Genomic DNA, 23,459 nt, shown 5'->3' with positions numbered 1-23,459 from the left:
CTTATATAACATTTTTGAAATGAGAAGATTTTAGAAATGGAAGACAGATTATTGGCTATCAGGGGTTAGGAATGGAGCTGGGTTGGGGTGACCCGCATGGCAGGAAGGTGGGGATAGTTATGAAAAGGCAACATGAAGTATCCTTGTGGCGCTGGATCTCTTTAATATCTTGACTGTGGTGATGGATTCACAAATCTACACATGTGATAGCATTGTCTAGAACAAAATACACACATAACACTCACAAAACTAGAAAAATCTAATAAGATCATTGAACTGTACCAATGCCAATATCCTGAATGTATTTTGTACTATATAACAGTTTAGTACATAACAGTTTGTATATAACAGTTTTGCAAAATGTTACTGTTGAGAGAAACTGGGTAAAGTGTACAGAGGATCTTTCTTAAAAAGGAAAAGAGTGCCCTGGCCAGTTGGCTCAGCGGTAGAGCGTCGGCCTAGCGTTCGGAGGACCCGGGTTCGATTCCTGGCCAGGGCACACAGGAGAAGCGCCCATTTGCTTCTCCACCCCTCTGCCGCGCCTTCCTCTCTGTCTCTCTCTTCCCCTCCCGCAGCCAAGGCTCCATTGGAGCAAAGATGGCCCGGGCACTGGGGATGGCTCTGTGGCCTCTGCCTCAGGTGCTAGAGTGGCTCTGGTCGCAACATGGCGAAGCCCAGGATGGGCAGAGCATCGCCCCTTGGTGGGCAGAGTGTCGCCCCACGGTGGGCGTGCCGGGTGGATCCCGGTCGGGTGCATGCGGGAGTCTGTCTAACTGTCTCTCCCTGTTTCCAGCTTCAGAAAAATGCAAAAAAAAAAAAAAAAAAAAAGGAAAAGAGTGCATAGTAGGGACGTTACTGAAAAGAGCCATGGTCTGAGGCTATTGGTATCAGAAAAAAAAACCCAAATTTTACATTACAGCATTTTGCACTTTGTGATATGGACCCTACATATGCTTTTAGGCTATCTTCCATGACATGCCTAGGTAATTCCAGCATTACCCTTTCAAGATAATCCCCTTTAAACTCCTTGTGATTTCCCAAAATGCTTACTGTATTCCAGTGTAATAGGGAGGGTGTATGGCTCAGGGCATTGGTCCTCCAACCTGGCTGTGTGTCTGATTCCCTCCTTTGTCTCACTTAGTAAAGTGTAGGGATCATGATATTTGCTTGGGTCATGTGATCACCAGGAAGTTGAAGTTCTCACCCTTAATTCTAGTAATTTATCAAAGTATTTTTTCCAAACAAAGAATATCCTCTCCTATTTTGGTTGTCAGTGGTTGAGATAAAAACAAAAAAGTCACTCTTTTTTGGCTTGTTTTATCCGTGGTTTCTCTGCTTGGCATTTCCTGACACCAGCTCCAGCCCTCCCTGTTCTTCTCTTAAAGCTACTTCTGTAGTAAAGATTTTTTGTCCATTCAGCTGCATGAAATTGCTTCCTTCTTTGAAATCCCAAAGCCCTTTTTAAAATATTCTCTGTGTTATATCTTGGTTATTCATATACCAGTTTTATGTTTCCACTCGCTTTGAAGTACTCGGAGTCAGAGTTCATCATCCGTTAGTCCCTCACTTTGCTGAGGGCTGTAGAGACAGACAGTAACATTCAAGCTAAGTCCTTGAATCCCTTGCAACCTGGTGGAGGAGATAGTTTATTTTTTTAAATGTTTATTTTATTGACTTTAGAGAGAGAAATAGAGAGAGAGAGACAGACAGACAGACAGAAAGAGACAGGAACATCAATCTGTTCTTGTATGTGCCCTGAACAGGGACAAAACCGGCAACCTGTGTCCTTCAGGACGATGCTCAAACCAACTGAGCTATCCAGTGAGATAATTTTTCAATAAAACCCTTTATTCTTCACAAACTGTGGAGGAGCCAAAAATCAGTGTCCCATTTCAATTTCTCCTGAGGCCCTCCCCCCGTCACAGTCAGAGGCAGATTAAATCTGCAAGTCTTGATTCACTTCACACATTACTTTGTGTCTTACTGCTTCACTCAAGTAGCTGAAGCTAGAAACTCTCCAAAGTAATGGCTATTGGGAGGAGAGATGTGGAAGGTAAAATGGCTGATTCAGGAGCTTCTTCCCATCTGGGAAGATACCAAAAATCCACAGCACTGATACATGAGGCAAAAAACTAAAGAAAATACAAACATGTACATTCATGTGTGTGCACACGCATGCGCGCACGCACACACACACACACACACACACACACCCCATCAATAAGAAAGGAAACTTCAGCCCAACCAGGGCAGTGGATAGAGCATCAAACTGGGATGCGGAGGACCCAGGTTCGAGACCCTGATATCGCCAACTTGAGCACGGGCTCATCTGGTTTGAGTAAAGCTCACGAACTTGGACCCAAGGTCGCTGGCTTGAGCAAGGGGTTACTCAGTCTGCTGAAGGCCCACAGTCAAGGTACATATGAGAAAGCAATCAATGAACAACTAAGGTGTTGCAACGAAAAACTAATGATTGATGCTTCTCATCTCTCTCCGTTCCTGTCTGTCTGTCCCTATCTATCCCTCTCTCTGACTCTCTCTCTGTCTCTGTAAAAAATAAAAATAAAATAAAATTTAAAAATGTTATATATATATATTTTTTTTAAAAAAAAAAAAAGAAAGGAAACTTCATATATTGTTGAACCATTTTTCTTTTAGATTTCACATTTGGTAACATTTTGCCAATAATCTAAAGTAATCCAAAGTCACAAAGCTTTGGCTAATTTTAGAAGCCTACTGCCATGGCCATGATGGGTCATGGAAGTAGTATATAGCTAAAAGTGTACTGTTTTGAACCTTACCATGCACTCAGAAGGAAGATGGTCCTTTCATGGTAAAGCAAGCCTGGTAGATTTTTATTTATCATTGAGACTTTTATAAAATTTCTTAAATTGTTACATTCTTCACCACAATAGCCATATGGATTATATTAATGTCTATAACACATATTATTTACCTATCCTGTGTCCATTCAGTCTTTTTTTTTCTTCTTGAGCTATGGAAAGAGCAAGGCTGAGTTCTTTTTTTTTTTAAGTTGAGTTCTTTTTTCTTTTTTTCTTTTTACAGAGACAGAGTCAGAGAGAGGGACAGATAGGGACAGACAGGAACGGAGAGAAATGAGAAGCATCAATCATTAGTTTTTCGTTGCGACACCTTAGTTGTTCATTGATTGCTTTCTCATATGTGCCTAGACCGTGGGGCTACAGCAGACTAAGTAACCCCTTGCTGGAGCCAGCAACCTTGGGTCCAAGCTGGTGAGCTTTGCTCAAACCAGATGAGCCTGTGCTCAAGCTGGCGACCTCAGGGTTTCAAACCTGGATCCTCTACATCCCAGTCCAACGCTCTAGCCACTGTGCCACCAACCGGTCAGGCTAAGTTGAGTTCTTGATGTTTAGCTTAAGCCTCTGTATCTAGCATGCCCATTACTTGATTTACCCTGGGAGTTTTAACTTATGTAGGTTACTAAACTTCTTATTTTGCTTAAGCAAACAGAAATTCCTTTGTTCCCATGTAACTAGAACTTTTGGTGTCGTCTGGTCTGTCTATTTTAGGAAATCTTATACATGTTAGGGTAAATCACTAGGTTTGAGCAGTGGACTTGTTTTCCAGGGTGTCAGAGAACCAACTCAGAGACTTCACAACCTGAGACAATGCCCATCATCATGTCACAGAGCTGTCCCACCGTACACACACACTGCAGCTGGTGCCGCTAATGCTATGACGCTAGAAGGACACTGTCCACCATCACTAAGACCGTTGCTATAGCTGCTTCTGGAAATGGCTGGCAGCCTGCTGGTTCATGTACAAACTTTGAATTTATTGGTTAAACCTAGGTCATAATTTGAATCTAGATGCAAGTGAGGCAGAGGAAGCAGGTCTGGCATTTTCAGGTTTTCAATTGGGAGGTAAACTTTGCCTTATATGTGGGAGTTTTCTGATGATAGTTTTAGATGCTGGGTAGCTAAAAACAATGACAGATGTCCCCTCTAGTGGCTCATCCTTCCACCTAGTGATCCCCAAACAGCAGAACTTTACTACAGGATTGAGGACAAAACTTTGTATGCCCTGAAGTTTGTCATTCAGAGAAATGGTTGATAGAAAAGGACATTTATTAAGCACTTACTATGGGCACTTAGCTAGCTATTTGGTGTGTAGTGGTGAATGAGAAATCATGGCTGTCTAAAGTTCTAAAGTTCAGAGGCCAGTACCTGAGGGAAAATTTATATAGGTTCATAAAATAAAGTGTTTGTATTTTAGTTCCTAACTGGGAAAATAGCTATACAGTCAATCCTCATTCTTTACAGATTTGGTATTTTGAATTCAGCTACTTGCTAAAAGTTATCATAACCCAAAAATCATACTTGTGCCTTCCAAGGTCTCTCCTGTGCTTCTTTGGGCCAGCATCACTATTCTGCTGGTTTCCTTTTTAATGAATTAAATAGATTAGTATGTGTTCATGATATATTTGTATTAATTCATGTTTTTAACTTTCTGACATTCTAAAATTACAACTTTAGAATTTTAATGTTATATGTTCCAAATCATAGTGTGCACTGTCGTGGAAAATTTGCATCATCCAATATTCACACACGTGGTGACACTGCCTTCTCATTGCACTCTCATGCTGTAAACCACTCTCTCTTTTGTAGTCTACTTATTGCCATTTTTCACATTTTTGTGCTTTTGTTGGTGAATTTACCAACTAAAATGGCTTCCAAGCATAGTGTAGAAGTCTTGTCTAGTTTCTGAATACAAGAAAGCTATGATGTGCCTTCCAGAAAAAAAAATACATATATAGATATGCTTTGTTCAGGCATGAGTTATAGTGCTGTTGTGAATTCAATGTTGATGAGTTGACAGTATATATTAAATAAAAATGTTGTCGTTAGCCTGGCCTGTGGTGGCACAGTGGATAAAGCGTTCACTTGGAACCCTGAGGTCGCTTGTCTAAAACCCTGGGCTTGCCTGGTCAAGGCACTTATGAGAGTTGATGCTTTCTGCCCCCCCCCCCCCCTTAAGATGAATAAATAAAATCTAAAAAAGAAAAATGTTGTTTTTAAATAGAAACACATAATACAAAAAATGTGACCAGAAGCTCACAGGAAATTAACCCTTTATTTCCTCTATTGGCTAATTCAGTGTTTGTGGCAACTTTATCGGACATAACTACGATGTATAATGAGAATAAACTATTTTTTTTTTTTAATTTAAAAAATAATATGAGTTCATTGTAAACTAACATAAACAATAGAGGAATGCATGAAGAAGATAGTAAATAAACACTCACTCTAAATTTCACCACTCAGAAAACCACTAGTGTTACTATTTTGGTAAAAATTTCAAAATAGCGTTCTATCAAACTTTTGGATCTTAGCTTTGAGTAGTTACTACGCAATTTAAAAAATTAAAAACAGTACTACTGTTAAAAAGTTTTTACAAAAAAAAAAAGTTTTTTCGTATATCTTTGCATGCTTGTCTGCTTATCTCTAAAGATAAGATCCTAGAGGGAAATTACTGGATCAAAAGCTTAGGCAACATTTTAAACCCTTGATTCTTTTTGCCAAACTTTTTAAAAAAGATATGCTAATTTTCTCATTCCCACCTACAATGCCTGAGAAGAAATTACTTAAAAAGGTTGTAAAGAACTTCTTTTCAGCCGGACCAGCCACCAGCGTCTCCCAGTAATTCGCCAAAAGGACTAACACAAAAGGAAAGCGGAGAGGCACCCGGTATATGCTCTCCAGGCCTTTGAGAAAACACGGAGTTGTTCCTCTGGTCATACATGCGAATCTACAAGAAAGGTGATGTAGCCATCAAGGGGATGGGCACTGTTCAAAAAGGAGTGCCCCACAAATGTTACCATGACAAAACTGGAAGAGTCTACAATGTCACCCAGCATGCGGTGGGCCTTGTTGTGAACAAACAAGTTAAGAGCAAGATTCTTGCCAAGAGGATTAATGTACGTATTGGGAATATTAAGCACTCTAAGAGCCAAGATAGCTTCCTGAAATATGTGAAGGAAAATGACCAGAAAGAGGAAGGAAGCCAAAGAGAAAGGTCCCCGGGTTCAGCTGAAGCGTCAGCCTGTTCCACCCAGAGAAGCACACCTTGTGAGAACCAATGGGAAGGAGCCTGAATTGCGGGAACCCGTTTCCTATGAATTCATGGCATGATAAGTGTAAAAACAAATAGAAGACCTCACTGTATTGGTTTAAAAAAAAAAAAGGTATAAAGAAGTAGAGAGCAGCAGCTGGGAAAATACTCTTTGGAATCAGAGTTTGAGTTAGATTCTTTTAGATTTTCTGAAGAGCATTGAATTATTATTATTTTTTAATCAGTTAACTTGGCTGAACACAAACAGTAAACACTCTTCCCCTTGGTGAGTGCCTGCTGACATTTTAGTTCTGCTCTTTGTGTTAGCTGGGCTGGTTTCATCAAGCTCACATGTGCATGCTTCACAGTGAGTCAGAGTCTTGGGTAAGAGTTCATACCCACAGAAGGTGAAGCCCCTGTACCCCTATCTCTCTCTGTCTCTGTAAAAAAAAAAAAAAGAGAGAGAAAGCAATCAATGAACAACTAAGCTGTCGCAACAAAAAACTGATGATTGATGCTTCTCATCTCTCTCTGTTCCTGTCTGTCTGTCCCTATCTATACCTCTCTCTGACTCTCTCTCTGTCCCTTTAAAAAAAAAAGAAATTAAAAAAAAGAAAAGAAAAGGGACTTAATGTGTGGTTTATCCCCACTAAGTAATGACTTTAGGCGAGTGAGTTAACATTCTGGAGCCTTGGATTTCTCATCTGTTAGATGGAAACCCTGCCCAGCTCACAGGGCTGTTGTGAAAGCGCCTAGGAGACAGTGAGCCCTTCACACAAACACAGAATCAGACCGTGCTGCTGCCAGGGGCGTACAGCACAGCTCCTGAGCCTGGCCAGAGGCTCTCTGACTGCGCCGAGGGCCACCACCCTGCAGCCTACTTCTCAATATTTATATAAGTTTCCAGATAAAGCTTTCTGTTGGGAAACAAATGGGGAATTCCGAGTAAGTTGGCAACATCACAAAGAGAAAATAGTATGTAGATAAGCTAAATAGAATAGCATAAATTATTTCTCTTTAAAAGTCTTTCCCCACCCCCAACATATTAGCTAGTACAACATTTTGGGGAGGAAATCACTTAAGATACCTGATAATTTGGGACTACATAAAGTCACCTACTTGGCTACTTCCAGTCACCACACTCCATTCTCGCTCATAATGGTAAATCAATGAGAGCTTTCTTCAGTTTAACTCTGAGATTCCCAGGATTGTCATTTTATAGATTATAACTATACTTTAACTCTCCATTCTATATTTGACAGGCACGCACACAAAAAATGATGAAAGCGCTGAAGTGAATTGTTCAAGATCACAAATCCAGGTCACAAGGAGCTAGGAGATGAGGCTTTATTACTGGTAGTCCAGTATCTGTGCTTTAGTCAGGCTCACTTGCCTGAAGATGTTGGGCAGATAAAATATATTATGCTCACTTTGTTAAAGATGGCGCTGGCCACATGGAGGCCCGTTGCCCAGGTGATATTACTGTGTGTTGGGGGTGGGCTGTGGGCAGGCAGGATCCTTGTAGCCTGGGGCTTGGTTTTAGGACTAAGCCTTTCCCACCCTTTTTGATGTGGGGGGTGGTGCAATCCCATTATGCCTAAAATAAGTGACTTTGTATCAGAGACTTCTTTATTTGTATAGTGGATTAAAGGTTTTGATTTCTACACTATAAAACAGCGCAGACCAGGAGCTTGCTCTCTCAGTTCCTGAGATTAGCATTAGAGAGGAGAGCAGAGAAATGCCACGTGGAGGAGGCCAGGAGAAGCAGCCAAAATGGTGAAGTGCTAAGTGAGAAGCCAGTTTGTGCAGAGTTTGTGCAGGGAGAAGAAAGGAGATGGGGAACAGAGGTGAATAAGTCTGGTGAGCTAGAAACCTTTGATTCTAGGAAACTTGGATAAGTCAGTAGCTTTGTGAGCACTGAATGAGTGGGTTTTGGAGCCCAGTGTGTATTTTTACTTGCCCGCCAGGTGCAAGCTAGGATTAAAGATGATGGCTCATCAGCTTTTGGCTCCATTGTTTCTTTACTGACTGTCCGAATCCATTGCGAACCTGCATGGGCCAGGCTGCTGTGATGGTGGCCGTGGATACTGGCTTTACACTTACCACTTAGGTTGTTACTGGAAGAATGTCAGGGAGAAAACTGTCACAGATTTTCAGTTAGATGGAATGTTAATGTTAAACCTTGCATGCTAAGTAGCAACCCAAGAACACTTCTAGTTTTTTCATCCTGAACTCTTACTGGGTAGGCTATATATACTGCTCACAAAAATTAAGGGATATTTCAAAATAAATATGAAGCGATAAAATATTCCCTAATTTTTGTGGTAGTATATATATCTGGCAGGTAGACTTCCTGTGTCCCAGGGACTCAAGTTGCTTACCATGGTTTAGAGTAGTGGTCCTTAGGTATGGTTCTTGAATTAGTAGCAGCAGCAACCACAACCAGCAGGCTTCACCGAGAGCTATTTTTTTTCATTTATTTATTTATTTATTTATTTATTTATTTATTTATTTATTTATTTATTTATTTTACAGAGACAGAGAGTCAGAGAGAGGGACAGATAGGGACAGACAGACAGGAATGGAAAAAGATGAGAAGCACCAATCATCAGTTTTTCGTTGCGACACCTTAGTTGTTCATTGATTGCTTTCTAACATGCGCATTGACCGCAGGCCTTCAGCAGACCGAGCAACCTCTTGCTCAAGCCATCGACCCTGGGTCCAAGCTGGTGAGCTCTTTGCTCAAGCCAGATGAGCCCGCGCTCAAGCTGGCCACCCCAGGGTCTCGAACCTGGGTCCTCTGTGTCCCAGTCTGACGCTCCATCCACTGTGCCACCACCTGGTCAGGCGCAAGAACTATCTAATCAGAAATTCTGGTGATTAGCAACCTCTGTAGGTGATCTTGATTTTTTTTTTTTACAGAGACAGAGAGAGTCAGAGATAGGGATAGACAGACAGGAAAGGAGAGATGAGAAGCATCAATCATCGGTTTTCCGTTGCGACACCTTAGTTGTTCATTGATTGCTTTCTCATATGTGCCTTGACCGCGGGCCTTCAGCAGACTGAGTATCCCCTTGCTGGAGCCAGGGACCCTGGGTCTAAGCTGGTAAGCTTTTTTTTTTTTTTTTTTTCTCAAGCCAGATGAGCCCATGCTCAAGCTGGTGACCTTGGGATCTCGAATCTGGGTCCTTCCACATCCCAGTCCAACACTCTATCCACTGCGCCACCGCCTGGTCAGGCTCTGTAGGTGATCTTGATGCATGATTGAGATTGAGTTTGAGAACCATTGCTTTAGAGACAATTAGAGCTAATCATGGTAGTGCAAAGTCAAACCAATTTTAGAATATAGATGTTACTACTTACTATGTATATGTTTTAGGGAAAAGGTTTGTATCTGTGACTCTTTTTTTTAGGTAAGTGGAGGAACTGCCTGATATAAATCCAAAGTGTCCAATGGATAGTATTGTAAATATTAGGCTAAAAAGAGGCTATGAGGATAGAATTGCTGAAAGTGACCAAAGGTAATTACAATATTGGTTTACTAAAAGTATTCATGAAATACAATGAGAATGTCATTTTTTTTTTTTTCTTCCATTTTTCTGAAGCTGGAAACAGGGAGAGACAGTCAGACAGACTCCCGCATGCGCCCAACCGGGATCCACCCGGCACGCCCACCAGGGGGCGACGCTCTGCCCACCAGGGGGCGATGCTCTGCCCATCCTGGGCGTCGCCATATTGCGACCAGAGCCACTCTAGCACCTGGGGCAGAGGCCACAGAGCCATCCCCAGCGCCCGGGCCATCTTTGCTCCAATGGAGCCTCGGCTGCGGGAGGGGAAGAGAGAGACAGAGAGGAAAGCGCGGCGGAGGGGTGGAGAAGCAAATGGGCGCGTCTCCTGTGTGCCCTGGCCGGGAATCGAACCCGGGTCCTCCGCACGCTAGGCCGACGCTCTACCGCTGAGCCAACCGGCCAGGGCCTGAGAATGTCATTTTTAAAAAGATGCTAGCCTGATCAGGCGGTGGCGCAGTAGACAGAGCGTTGGACTGGGATGCCGAGGACCCAGGTTCAAGACTCCGAGGTCGCTAGGTTGAGCGTGGGCTCATCTGGTTTGAGCAAAAGCTCACTAGCTTGAACCCAAGGTCGCTGGGGTTACTCGGTCTGCTGTAGGCCCGCAGTCAAAGCACATATGAGAAGGCAATCAATGAACAACTAAGGTGTTGCAATACACAACAAAAAACTAATGATTGATGCTTCTCTTCTCTTCGTTCCTGTCTGTCTGTCCCTGTCTATCCCTCTCTCTGTCACTGTAAAAAAAAAAAAGATGCTAGTATTCTTCAGAATGAGAAGATTATTGGGCTTGTAGGACAATAGAAGACTCTAGCAATGTGAGGGGAAACATGTCAGTAAACAAGGTACAGCAGAACCCAGGGAAAGAGGACTTGGGGGAAGTGCCCTCAGGAGAGAAGGTGTACAAGGGATGCAAAACTGTTCCACGTCAGCTACAACGGGCCAACACTGACTAATTCTAAATGCTTTGGCTGGAATGAGGGAAAAGGTATCTAAGAACCCTGAACATTGGCCCTGGCCGGTTGGCTCAGTATAGAGTGTCGGCCTGGCGTGCAGGAGTCCCGGGTTCGATTCCCGGCCAGGGCACACAGGAGAAGCGCCCATCTGCTTCTCCACCCCTCTTCCTCTCCTTCCTCTCTCTCTCTCTCTCTCTTCCCCTCCTGCAGCCGCAGCTGAGGCTCCATTGGAGCAGGGTTTGGCTGGGCGCTGGGGATGGCTCTATGGCCTCTGCCTCAGGCGCTAGAGTGACTTGGTTGCAACGGAGTGACGTCCCAGATGGGCAGAGTGTCGCCCCTTGGTGGGCATGCCGGGTGGATCCTGGTCGGGCGCCTGTGGGAGTCTGTCTGACTGCCTACCCGATTCCAGCTTCAGAAAAATACAAAATAAAAAAAAAAAGAACCCTGAACATCTGTATACATGTTACAAGTGTATACATTTAGATTTAGGTCTATTTGCATATAACTGATATCTCAATATAACAGTAACTTAAAGACAGTAGTAATTCATTTATCATTCATGTGATAGAATTCTGGAGGTTGGTAGCGAAGTACATGGGGTTAGCTCAACAGTCATCAGGAATCTAGAATCCTGTCTTTTTGTTCCAGTATTCTGATTTATGGTTTCCATTCTCAAGATATTACTTCATGGCCCAATAGGTGGCAGGAGCTCCAACCATCATGTCTGTTCCAGGCTGTGTGAAGGAGGAGATGCAGAAGGGCAAAGGGCACGTGCCTCTGTTGAGTCATTTTCCTTTAAATAGCTTTCATGGAAGTCAAATATACAGTAATATATTTCATTGGCCAAAATCTAGTTACTTTGTTCATTTCTTCTTGTAAAAGAGTCCTTCAAAATGCAATCTTTTAGGTGGCGACATGTAGCACAATATGTAATTCAGTTCTCTTACTAATGGAGAAAAGAGAGAATAAACAGCAGGTGGCAACAAACAGCCCCTACCACAGATTGCTTATTCACTCTTGTTTTTAAATCCTCAACACTCCACTCATGTTGTTTTATATTGTCCAAGTTAGTCTTTTTTTTTAAGTTTTTATTGAATTTTTTTTTCCAGAGACAGAGAGAGAGTCAGAGAGAGGGATAGACAGGGACAGACAGACAGAACGGGAAGAGATGAGAAGCATCAATCATCAGTTTTTTGTTGCAACACCTTAGTTGTTCATTGATTGCTTTTTCATATGTGCCTTGACTGTGGACCTTCAGCAGACCAAGCAACCCCTTGCTCGAGCCAGTGACCTTGGGTCCAAGCTGGTGAGCTCTTGCCCAAACCAGATGAGCCCGTGCTCAAGCTGGCAACCTCAGGGTCTCGAATCTGCGTCCTCTGAATTCCAGTCTGATGCTCCTTTCACTGCACCACCACCTGGTCAGGCAAAGTTAGTCTTTGTTTTGCTTTTCTCTTCTTGTGTCTCACTTTTCTCATCTGAAAAAGTGAGGTTAAAGTACATAGTAAAAACTAAATATTAAAGTGATTGAAAAGATTGTATATATGTATTTTTAAAAAGTGAACAAAGAACTGATAAACAGGGCAAAATAAATGTTTACCCAGGTCCAAATGCCTAGAACAGAAATATTCTTAAGTGAGGATTTCAGCCTCCACTAGATGAATCCCCCCCCCCCACCCAGCATTTAAACCTCTCCCAGGTATTTGAATTAATCCCCTTTAAGTCATTGAAGGACCTCTAAGTGCTTAGCTCTTGTATAATTCTGCAAAAATGAGTAGGTGTTAAAGATAGTAATCATGCTTGCTATATTACCCTAAGAAAAATAGTGTTCATTTTTTAGACTCTATGTAACTTGTGTTCTTTAATCTCCCTCATAACTAGTGGTTTTGGTCTGTTTTAAAAAATCATTATGCTAAAGCACTGGCATTCCAAGATCTAAACAACATGCTCTGTATACTATGAACTTTTTAATAGTTCACTAATTCAATCAATATCTATTTATTAACTATTTATTACATGTTGGGCACTGTGGTTTTGTTGTAAACACAAAACACAAGGTTCCTTCCCTTACGGAGTTTACATTATAGTATGTGTGTGTGTGTGTGTGTGTGTGTGTGTGTGTGTGTGGTGTTGTTGTTGAGGAAGATAGGCCATAAACAAGTAAACAAATAAATGAACAAGATAGTTTCACATAGTGATAAATCTGTGACGGCAGCTGGCAGACATGGTAGCATGGGATTGAGAGGGAGGAGCCATTTTATTTTATTTTATTTATTTTTTATTTAATATTTATTTATTAATGAATATTGTTTTTTTTTGTTTGTTTTTTTTACAGGGATAGAGAGAGAGTCAGAGAGAGGGATAGATGGGACAGACAGGAACGGAGACAGATGAGAAGCATCAATCATCAGTTTTTCGTTGCGACACCTTAGTTGTTCATTGATTGCTTTCTCATATGTGCCTTGACCGTGGGCCTTCAGCAGACTGAGTGACCCCTTGCTTGAGCCAGCGACCTTGAGTCGAAGCTGGTGAGCTTTTTGCTCAAGCCAGATGAGCCCGCGCTCAAGCTGGCGACCTCAGGGTCTCGAGCCCGGGTCCTTCTGCATCCCAGTCTGATGCTCTATCCATTGCACCACCACCTGGTCAGGCCAATATAATAAACCTTAAAAAAAAATGCAAAACCTCCACAAAGCTATTGGTGTGTGATTTATAATGAATACATACTTTATGCATATGAACATCTGAAAATTTTCATTTCTAAATGTTAAACCATTCTTTCTCCACTGCACAGATGATGAAAATGCAATTTTTATTTAAATCAAATATCAACAAAAAACCTTGCATTTGGGAATACTAAAAATCAGATTTTTGCAATATTAGATTTATTTTGAAACCCAAACACCCAGTAGGTGTGCCTTCAAAGAAAAAAATTCAGATATCACTCATGCTTAATCCCTGTGCTAGTTACTTTTGGGAAATGGAATATTTGAGTAATCTACAATGTTTATTATTAGGAAACAGGCAAGGGAAATTCTGTTATAAAAATGAATCTATCCTAATTGTTCTTGGAAAAAAATCTATTTATATTTGTGATTCATGATCTTGTAAAATCACACATGTGCAGGAAAAGAAAGTTGGCATTTACCAGAAGAAAAGCAAATTTGATTAGATGTTCTAGTGGCTAGCACCCATTTATTCATTCAGTGTTTATAATCGGCTTCCTCAGAAATATGAGTATTGCTCATCTAGTGTTGTGAATTTAAAACACACAGGGCTTCATATTTGATTCCTTTTTTTTATTAGCAAATGAGAGAGAGGGAGAGAGAGAGATAGACAGACAGACACAGGTAGAGGCAGACAAAAAGGGAGAGAGATGAGTAGCATCAATTCATAGTTGTAGCACCTTAGTTGTTCATTCATTGCTTTCTCATTTATGTCTTGGCCAGGGGCTCCAGCTGAGCCAGTGACCCTTGCTCAAACCAGCAACCTTGGGCTCAAGCCAATGACATTGGGCTTCAAGCCAGCGACCATGGGGTCATGTTTATGATCCTATACTCAAGCTGGCGACCCATGCTCAAGCTGGATGAGCCTGCGCTCAAGCTGAGAGGCTGATGCTCTCTCCACTGCGCCACCACCAGTGGTCAGGCCAGATTTGATCCCTTGTAGTAAAAGAAATAAGATACTTCCCTGCCTGGGTAGGTTGGTTGGTTAAGCATCGTTCTGAAGTACAGAGATTACTGGTTTGATTCCCAGTCAGGGCACATACCAGAACGAATTGATGTTCCTGTCTCTCTCTCACTCCCTCCCTTCCTTTCTCACTAAAATCAATAAAATAAAATAAAATAAAAGAAGTAATACACCAAGCTTCATCTATAAGAATAGATTTTTGAAAAATTAGACTTTTTTCTCATAACATAATCATGATAGTAATTAGAGCCAAGGTTCTTTCTCTTCAAAATATCTCTTCATATCGCTTCAAAATATGACGAGATGAAATTCATAAGTAAGAGAATAACAAAGCATCTGAGGGAGAGAGAAGCTACCAATGAGATGGTTTCATGTCAAAAGGATGTAATATTAACTTAAGAACCAATGAACTTTATAAAACAGAATCATACATGATTAATATAGAGTAGAATCTGGACTAGACAGGAAATCTGTACTCACAAAGTGAAGCATAAATAGGAGATTGTGGGGAGAAATAAAAACTTTCAGAGGCACTGGAATTAAATGATCTCTAGGTCCCTTCTAGCCCCATATAACTGATTCTAAGAGCACCCAAAGAGTGTTTTGACCAGTTTTGTTTTTTTGTGGGTTTTTTTGTGGCAGAGACAGAGTCAGAGAGAGGGACAGACAGACAGGAAGGGAGAGAGATAAGAAACATCAATTTTTTGTTGCGGTTCCTTAGTTGTTCATTGATTGATTTCTCATATGTGCCTTGACCGGGGGCTACAGCAGACCGAGTGACCCCTTGCTCGAGCCAGAGACCTTGGGTTCAAGCTGATGAGCCTTGCTCAAACCAGATGAACCCGCGCTCAAGCTGGCGGCCTCGGAGGTCTTGAACCTGCATCCTCGGCATCTCAGTTCGATGCTCTATCCACTGCGCCACCGCCTGGTCGGGCATTAACCAGTTTTTAACAAGGCTTTATTGAGATAATATACATAACCATAAAATTCACCTATTATAAGCATGCAATTCATGATTTGTGATAAATTCACAGAGTTGTGCAACCGTTACCACAATCTAACCCATTTTTAAAATATGTTGTTTATAGGGTAGAACCATTTTATTTTCCAGTATAAAGGTACATAGCAACTCATTAAAATTGTAGAGCAAGTTTCAAGGATACAAAGGTGATTTACTGAAAATATGTGCAATAGACATGTGCAGACAGAAGGGGAAATTCTTGAGGAGCTAAGATATGAACTTGAAACAAAAGACATTGCTCTACTGAAGCAAATAGGGAGAAGAGAGGGAAGGCGGCTAGAGGAAGTGCAGAGCAGTGGTTACCAGCCACACCCTTGAGTTAGACCAGTGGTAGTCAACCTGGTCCTTACCGCCCACTAGTGGGCATTCCAGCTTTCATGGTGGGCGGTAGCAGAGCAACCAAAGTATAAATAAAAAGATAGATTGAACTATAGTAAGTTGTTTTATAAAGATTTATCCTGCCAAACTTAGCAAAAATCTGACATAAAGTACTTGGTAAGTAATTATTATTATATACTTTAACTTGCTGTAACTCTGCTTTATAAATTTTATAAAGTAAAATTATTTCCCTACTTTATAAATCACCATTACTGTGGAACCGATGGGTGGTTAGAAAATTTTACTACTAACAGAGATACAAAAGTGGGCTGTAGGTATAAAAAGGTTGACTACCCCTGAGTTAGACTGTGGGGGTTCAGATTTGGGCAGCCCTATTTGCTTAATAGCTGTCTGACCGCAAGCAAGTCATTAAACTTGCTGAGCCTCAGTTTTTTCATCTGTAAGTTGATAGTATCTACTTCATGGGCTTATGGAAAATAAATGAGATAATATATGGAAGGGATTTAGCATACTCCTGGCACATAGAAAGTACTCAAATAAATGTCAGCTATTTTTGTAATTATCACTTGATGACATTAGTCTTCATGAGCAGACACAAAAGACCACATTATCTATGATTCAATTTATTTGAAATTGTAGAAAAGGCAAATCATGGTGGCAGATCAGTGGTTGCTGGAGGTCAGGGACTAGGGATAGGAAATTGAGAGCAAAGATGCACAGGTAATGTTTTTTTTTTTTGGTTTTATATTATGATTGGGATGGTGTTTTGTAAACAGTTGTCATCCAATTACACATTTACGTGGTGAACTTTATGGTATGTAAAATAAAGCTGACAAAATATAGCTTTATTTTGTATTGAAAATATAGCTGTTAATTTACCAGTTGGATAGTTTATTTTACAGGTTAGAAGCAAGAATCAATTTCTAAACTTAGGCAACACATATTTGTTGAGCACCTACTAGGTGCAGGGGCATTGTTCTAGGTGCTGGGGATCAAGCCTTGAAGTAGACAGACAGAATCCCTACATTTACAGAGCTTACAGTTAAAGCACGAGTAGACACATATGTTTGCAGTGACAAAAGGGGTCAGTGTGGGATGCTGGGGGACATAGTTCACAAGGTAGTAGCAGGAGCTCCAAGTAGTATAAATATCTGTCCTGTGGTTTTTCTTTGAGTTTTCACACATACACAAAAGGAGACCACAGGCCCTGGCTGGTTGGCTCAGTGGTAGAGCGTCAGCCCGGCGTGTGTAAGTCCCAGGTTGGATTCTTGACCAGGACACAGAGGAGAAGCGCCCATCTGCTTCTCCACCCCTCCGCCTCTCCTTTCTCTCTCTCTCTTCCCCTCCTGCAGCAAAGACTCCATTGGAGCAAAGTTGGCGTAGTCGCTGAGGGCGGCTCTGTGGCCTCCACCTCAGGCGCTAGAATGGCTCCAGTTGCAACAGGGCAACGGCCCAGGCCCGCAGAGCATTGCCCCCCTAGTAGGCATGCTGGGTGGATCTCCGTCGGGCACATGAGGCAGTCTGTCTCTGCCTCCCTGCTTCTCATTTCAGAAAAATAGGAAAAAAAAAAAAAAGGCAAACACAGCACCTCTGTGTCTGATGATGATGCCCCTGACTGACCTAGTGTCTGGACAGGTGTTATTACAGAGGCCTCTGGGTGACCGGTGACAGTGACACAAGGCACTCTGGACACACCATCTGTGAGATGTGGTGTCTACCTGCAAGGGAAGAGGACTGGCATCAGCCCAAGGATTAGGTGGACATTTTGTAGGCCTCAGGGGTAGCATGGCTTTGACCTTGGCCTCGTCAACCCAGCACTCTCTTGGGTACAGGTGATCACCAGTCCTCTGCAGAACTAGGGAAGCGGGGACCTTCAGGTACGAGAAGGTGGGCCAGCCCTCTATGTCTTGATGTGCAAGGTGACTCCGCTCACTGGATGACCCCGCCCACGTGGGTGAGGGTGGCGGCAGACACTCGGTTGCAGGAACCTGGTTGGCTGAACCAGTCTGAGCCGCGTGGGGGGGGGGCGCGGGGGCGGGGCGATGCCTGTGGGGGCGGGGCTGAGGGCGAAGAGGGACCCTGGGCGCCAAGTGCTCGCTTAGCAGCGCGCTGGCCCCGCCCGGAATCCGGAGCGAGGGCGGGGCCGCCTCTCCTCCCACACTGCCGCTGGGCTGAGCCCAGAGCGGAGAAACCGAGTAGCCTCTAAGCTGCAGGCTTGGTTTTCGGGTGGCGGCAGGCAGAGGACTAACATGGCGCTCGTAGGCAACGGAGCAGAGCTGGAAGCGGACGAGGTACTTGTCGGTGGGGGGTGTGGGCACTGTCCCTGGAGCACGGAGGGGATGGCCAACGTCCCGCCCCCTTGGTCCCAGTTTGGGACCGGCAGCCTCCAGCCTGCAGAAGAGGCTGGGCTGTGGGTGGGTGTTCTCGTCCTTGGGCGGGAGTGAGGAGAAGAGCATCTCCGCGGCGCTCGGAGCGGAGGTTCGGGCGCCGGCCCCTTGGGGCTGCGGGGATGGAGGACCCTACGTCCGGTCCGCGGGTGGAAGGTGCGTGGGCGCGGTAGCGCAGGACCCGCAGCACTGAGCCATTCCGAGCCTTTCCAGGGACATCAGGCTTTCTGAGCTCTGATCCCGGAGCCCCGACACTGCCATCCGGGTTTGGCGCAATCGTGTCTTGAGCTGGGAGTCAGTCTCACCTTCTTTGAAAGTTTCCTGTTGGAGAACCGAGAGGCTTATAGTCGATGAGAAGAGCGGGATGGCCGGAGGAAGAAGGAGCCCCAGGGCTGTCTTCAGGGGCGGGCGGGGCAGGGGCTGCCGTGGGGACCGGAGCAGCCGCCCATGAGTCCCCGGAGTTGGTGTAATAGGCTGAAGGAAGAAGCTACGACCGACTCTGGCATCCTGTCATCTCAACTGTGTTTAAGTAATTAGCCACTTCCTCCTATGGCAGGCGCACCTAGGTCTGGGCACCATCGGGCGGGCGCGCCGGACCTGTTGATTTATAGACTTTCTTTCTGTACTTGGCATTTCCCGGGATACCAGAGACGCTTTCTCTTGAGCTTGAAGTTGAGCCCGGCGGCAGCGCAGCAGCACCCACAGCTGCTGCTGCTTCCATTTTACCTGACTTGAATTTTACAAGTCGCTGCCTGAGGAGGCTTAGTTTCAAATGATGCAATAGTGGAAGATCTGGAGGAGGCGGGTTAAGATTCCCATCCCTCTCTTCAATGTCGGGAAACTCCTGACAAATGAACACTATGTTTTAAGTGTAGCCCATAAAGTGAAAACAAAACAATAGCCTAACTAGAGCTTTTACAGGACTGGCAGGCGAGAGGGCAAGCTGGGAGGTCCAGAACCTTCCTTAAAGACTGCCCCTTGCAATGAAGGCGCCAAGATCACAGACCAGTGAACTAGTGCTTGCTTAACTGCATCTATTTACTGTTGAAACCTGTAAACTACCCATAAAAGCAAATGATGCAATATTACACTTGTTGCTATTGTGACAATCTTTCTTCATCTATAGCTTCAGGCTGTCTTATTACTTTGTGATGAAGCCAGCTCTTTTTTTTTTTTTTTTTTTTTTCCGGCTCTTTTTCATTATTTAGTTCTTTCTTGTAATCAAGTTAGTAATACTTTCATGGTGCTTTGATCATACAATCACTCCATTCCTTAAAAGTTTTAATGACTCCCTGTTGTATAGTGAATTAAGATCCATGTACCTGGCTCTGTACAGTTTGGGCTCAATCTGATGTTCCCGTCTTGTCCCCAGCTGCTTCTCTGTGTGTGACCATTTAGTTTAATCTGTGTTATTCCCATATTATAAATGAGGAAACAAGATAGGGAGTAGCTAGTAAATGTGGAGTGAATTTTTGAATCTCTAGTCTGCTTGTTGAAAAATATAATTTTGTTATACTTAGGGCTATATAATTGTCTAGATCAGGGCATGGTTGAGAGAGATGCTATTATTAATTAACACTTGAACAACAGGTGTAAACTAGACTGTCCTGGGCATATTGAGACATATGGCCACCCTATCTATGCCCACTGCCTGCAGGATGAACTGATGTATTGACATACATTAGCTAGGGAGAAGGGCTCTAGCTCTGGGGGAAGTTAGGTTTGAGAGTAGCAGAGAACCCGGCACACAGATATTTCATGAATATATATTTGTTGAATGAATGAATGAATGACTGCAGAAAAGATGTTGCATAATAATTTCTCAGCTTTTGCCATATCTTTCATTCACCTTTTTTTTTTTTTTTTTTTTTTTTGCTGGAACCATATTTTTTTTTTTTCATTGCAGTAATGCTCATTCTTTTTCTTTTTCTTTCTTTTTTTTTTTTTTTTGTATTTTTCCGAAGCTGGAAACGGGGAGGCAGTCAGACAGACTCCCGCATGCGCCCGACTGGGATCCACCGGGCATGCCCACCAGGAGGCAATGCTCTGCCCACCTGGGGTGTTGCTCTGTTGCAACCAGAGCCATTCTAGCGCCTGAGGCAGAGGCCACAGAGCCATCCTCAGTGCCCAGGCAAACTTTGCTCCAGTGGAGCCTTGGCTGTGGGAGGGGAAGAGAGAGACAGAGAGGAATGAGAGGGGGAGGGGTGGAGAAGCAGATGGGCGCTTCTCCTGTGTGCCCTGGCTGGGAATCCAACCAGGGACTCCTGCACACCAGGCCGACACTCTACCACTGAGCCAACCGGCCAGGGCCTCTTTTTTTTTTTTAATCTCAGGTATTTATTCCTCTTTAATTTTTTTGTCCTTTTTTTTGCTTAATCTTTCATTCACTTTTTTAATTCAGTAACTATTACACACACCTATTTCGTGTTAGGTAGGTATTATACTGGTCCTAGGAGATGAGCCAAGTGCAAACAGAATTTTTTGTTCGTGCCAAATCCACTTTTATCCCTCGTAATATACCATTTCTATTGGTATAAGTTTTGCAAACATTTACTGAACATTTGCTCTGTGCTTAAACTTGGTAGATGCCTTAGAAAGAGAAGCCAGTTTTGGCTCTCTAAAATTCTCAGTCAGGGTAGGGAGATATGACATGTGTACAAGAACTCTAGAAAAGAGCTCAAGGCAGGTTAAGCAGGTGAGAAGTAGTGCATTGTAGACTGGGTATCATTTGTGGAAGTCCCTAACTTTCAATGGGCTGAAGTGCTCTACACACAAATGAACAAGACTCTGCTCTTCAACTTTACTGGTTGTGTGAAGTAAATAGCGTATTTCAGCTGGGAAGTTTTTCAAACACTTAATTTACATTTGGTAGTCTCTGTGGCCACTCTTTGATATTCCAGGAAAGTAAAGGGGTGTAGTTGGAAAAGTAGAACAAAGTGCAAAGTGGTGAAGTTGGAAAAGTAGTAGCGTAGGAATTAGGTGAACTGAACTATTAGCTCTGTTTGTTCCATAGCTATTCATTATGTGTGCAAACATTTGACTGTCTTATGTGCCAAATCCAGTGCTAGCCTGGAGAAACAACAGTGAAGTAGAGAGACAAGGACCTTGTCCATACTGGTGTGATTGACCAGTTTTCTCAACCTCTTAGGGCTCTTCTTTTAAAAGTCTTTTAAATAAGGGGGAAGGGATGCTCCTTTTTTGGAGAAGGGCTAATAATATGGGGATTCCGTCTGACCAGGTGGTGGCGCAGTGGATAGAATGTTCACCTGGGATGCTGCAGGCCCAGGTTCCAAGGTCTTATGCTTGAGCATGAGCTCATCAGGCTTGAGCGCAGGCTCCCAGCTTGAGCACAGGGTAGCTGGCTGAGTGTGGGATCATCAACATGATCCCATGGTCATTGGCTTGGCTGGAGCACCGCCCTTCCCCCATCATGGTATATGAGAAAGCAATCAAGGACACCTAAAGGGCTGCAACAATGAGTTGATGCTTCTCATCTCTCTCCCTTCCTGTCTCTCTGTTTATCTCTCTCTTTCTCAAAAAAGAGAAAATAATAATGTGGATCTCTTTTCTTTCAAAGTAACCAAAGAGGAGAGGGTAGTAGAAGAGCTCTCACAGTAGCTGTGGCATGCAGTGTTTCTTAGGTAGTCTGATGTTTTCTCTCTTTTTTTTTTTTCTGTTTAGGTTCTAGGAGGATAAATATGAAAACACAGAGGTTAGGACTTGCAATCTCAAGGATGGCAAAAATTGATTCTGGAGGGAGACAGAAACATCTTAGATTTTACAGTGGTGTGTGGCCCTTCAAAGCTTGGTTAACCAAATCTTATTTCTTAAGATTTAAATTTACCTGCTTGGGTTTTCTTGGGAATTACACAAGCAACATTGCCATCAAGTTCATGAAAGGTGTACAGAAATTGTACAAAGTCAATACTACGAACCTATAGCATATAGGTGGCTGTGACTGAAGGACCATCAGTTGCTTGATCCTAAAGTTGCTCTCTGGTGAACTCTTATATTTGTGGCATTGGCATTGCCTTTCTTGCTTATATTTGCCCCTCTGTGCTTTTGAGTGATTTGAGATTCCAGAATTAAATAAAAATAGTTTGTTTATATTTTATTATTTAATTCTATAAATACTATTTAGTTTAATAATAATTATGTTAAGAAGTACTAAAAAGAGGACATGTCGACAATATTTGAATGAATATCTAGCAACTAGTTAAGTTAAAAATTATTTTCTCATGTGGAATGAGTTAATTTCACTAAAAATAACTTTTAAGAAGATAATTTTTCAGTTATTTTCCCTTTTCAGGAAACATACAGCTTTGAATATCTTAAAAATTTTGGCTATATTTCTATTAGGTAGAAATTGGTTATTTGCATATGTAAGTTGATACATAATATTTTATATAAAATTCCATTAAAAGTTATTCAGCAAATATAGTTATAAAGTTAAATATTAATAGCTTAAAATTTGAATTTAAATTTTTATTCAGTTATTTTGAACCCATTATTGAACAAAAAGTAAATTGCACTTGCTCTTTTTATTTATTTTTTGCGGGGAGGGGGAAGGGAGAGAGATGAGAAGCATCAGCTCATAGTTGGTGCATTTTAGTTGTTCATTGATTGCTTTCTCACATGTACCTTGACTGGGGGGCTCCAGCTGAGCCAGTGACTCCTTGCTCAAGCCAGTGACCTTGGGCTCAAGCAAGTGATCCTAGGATCATGTTAATGATCCCACACTCAAACCAGTGACCCTTGTGCTCAAACTGGTGAGCCTGCACTCAAGCCAGATGAGCCCATGCTCAAGCTGGTGACCTTAAGGCTTTGAACCTGGGACCTCAGCATTCCATGCCTACCCATTGTGCTACCACTGGTCAGGCTGTAGTTGTTCATTTCATGTATATATAAAGCACAGATATGTTTCTGTGCCATTAACATTTCATGGGGGAAACATAGGTAGGAAAAAAATGTCTAAATGGGCTTCTTGGGGGCTTTAATGAAAAGAAAGTTGAGAAACATTGGGTTTAGCAAGGAAATGGCTTATGGAACAGATATTTTCATGGCCTGCTTTTTTTGGCCCAGGATCTTTTAGGTCTATTCTGATTTAGAAACTTTTTTTCATTGGAATTTTAGATGAAATTTAGATAAAATTGATTGCTATGGTTTCTTAGAATCAACTTCATTCTTTCATTCTACCAGTGTTCCTTGAGCACTTCTTAGGAGCTAATAACAGTCTTTAGATGCTGGTTGTGTACACCAAGGTAAGACAGCAACATAGCCCTGGAAGAACACTCTCTAGCCAAAGACACAGTTGCACGCGTAACTAACTCTGTCTTTGGGCCAGGGTAGGTTTTAAGTAGGAGGGCCACATATACATAATTTATTGTCATGGTAGGTACTATGAAAGTACATG

At 42.6% G+C, this 23,459-nt stretch overlaps 1 protein-coding gene and 1 pseudogene across 2 annotated transcripts in view; both read left to right on the top strand.

Annotated features, from left to right (window-relative positions):
- The first annotated feature begins 5,685 nt into the window (after window positions 1–5,685).
- Window positions 5,686–6,173, top strand: LOC136393824 (large ribosomal subunit protein eL21-like; annotated as a pseudogene).
- An 11,651-nt stretch (window positions 6,174–17,824) lies between these two features.
- TTC39B (tetratricopeptide repeat domain 39B) overlaps window positions 17,825–23,459 on the top strand; it is a 164,764-nt gene continuing 159,129 nt past the window's right edge. For both annotated transcript variants that reach the window (XM_066368200.1, XM_066368199.1), the window contains exon 1: window positions 17,825–17,950. In XM_066368200.1, the coding sequence (XP_066224297.1) occupies window positions 17,909–17,950 (42 nt within the window). In that variant the 5' untranslated portion in view covers window positions 17,825–17,908. The remainder of the gene's footprint in view (window positions 17,951–23,459) is intronic.

This window comes from Saccopteryx leptura, chromosome 2 (genome assembly GCF_036850995.1).
Source record: "Saccopteryx leptura isolate mSacLep1 chromosome 2, mSacLep1_pri_phased_curated, whole genome shotgun sequence".
Classification (NCBI taxonomy): Eukaryota; Metazoa; Chordata; class Mammalia; order Chiroptera; family Emballonuridae; genus Saccopteryx; species Saccopteryx leptura.
Note: the sequence above shows the minus strand (reverse complement) of the source record. Positions and strands in the feature narration are given on the sequence as shown.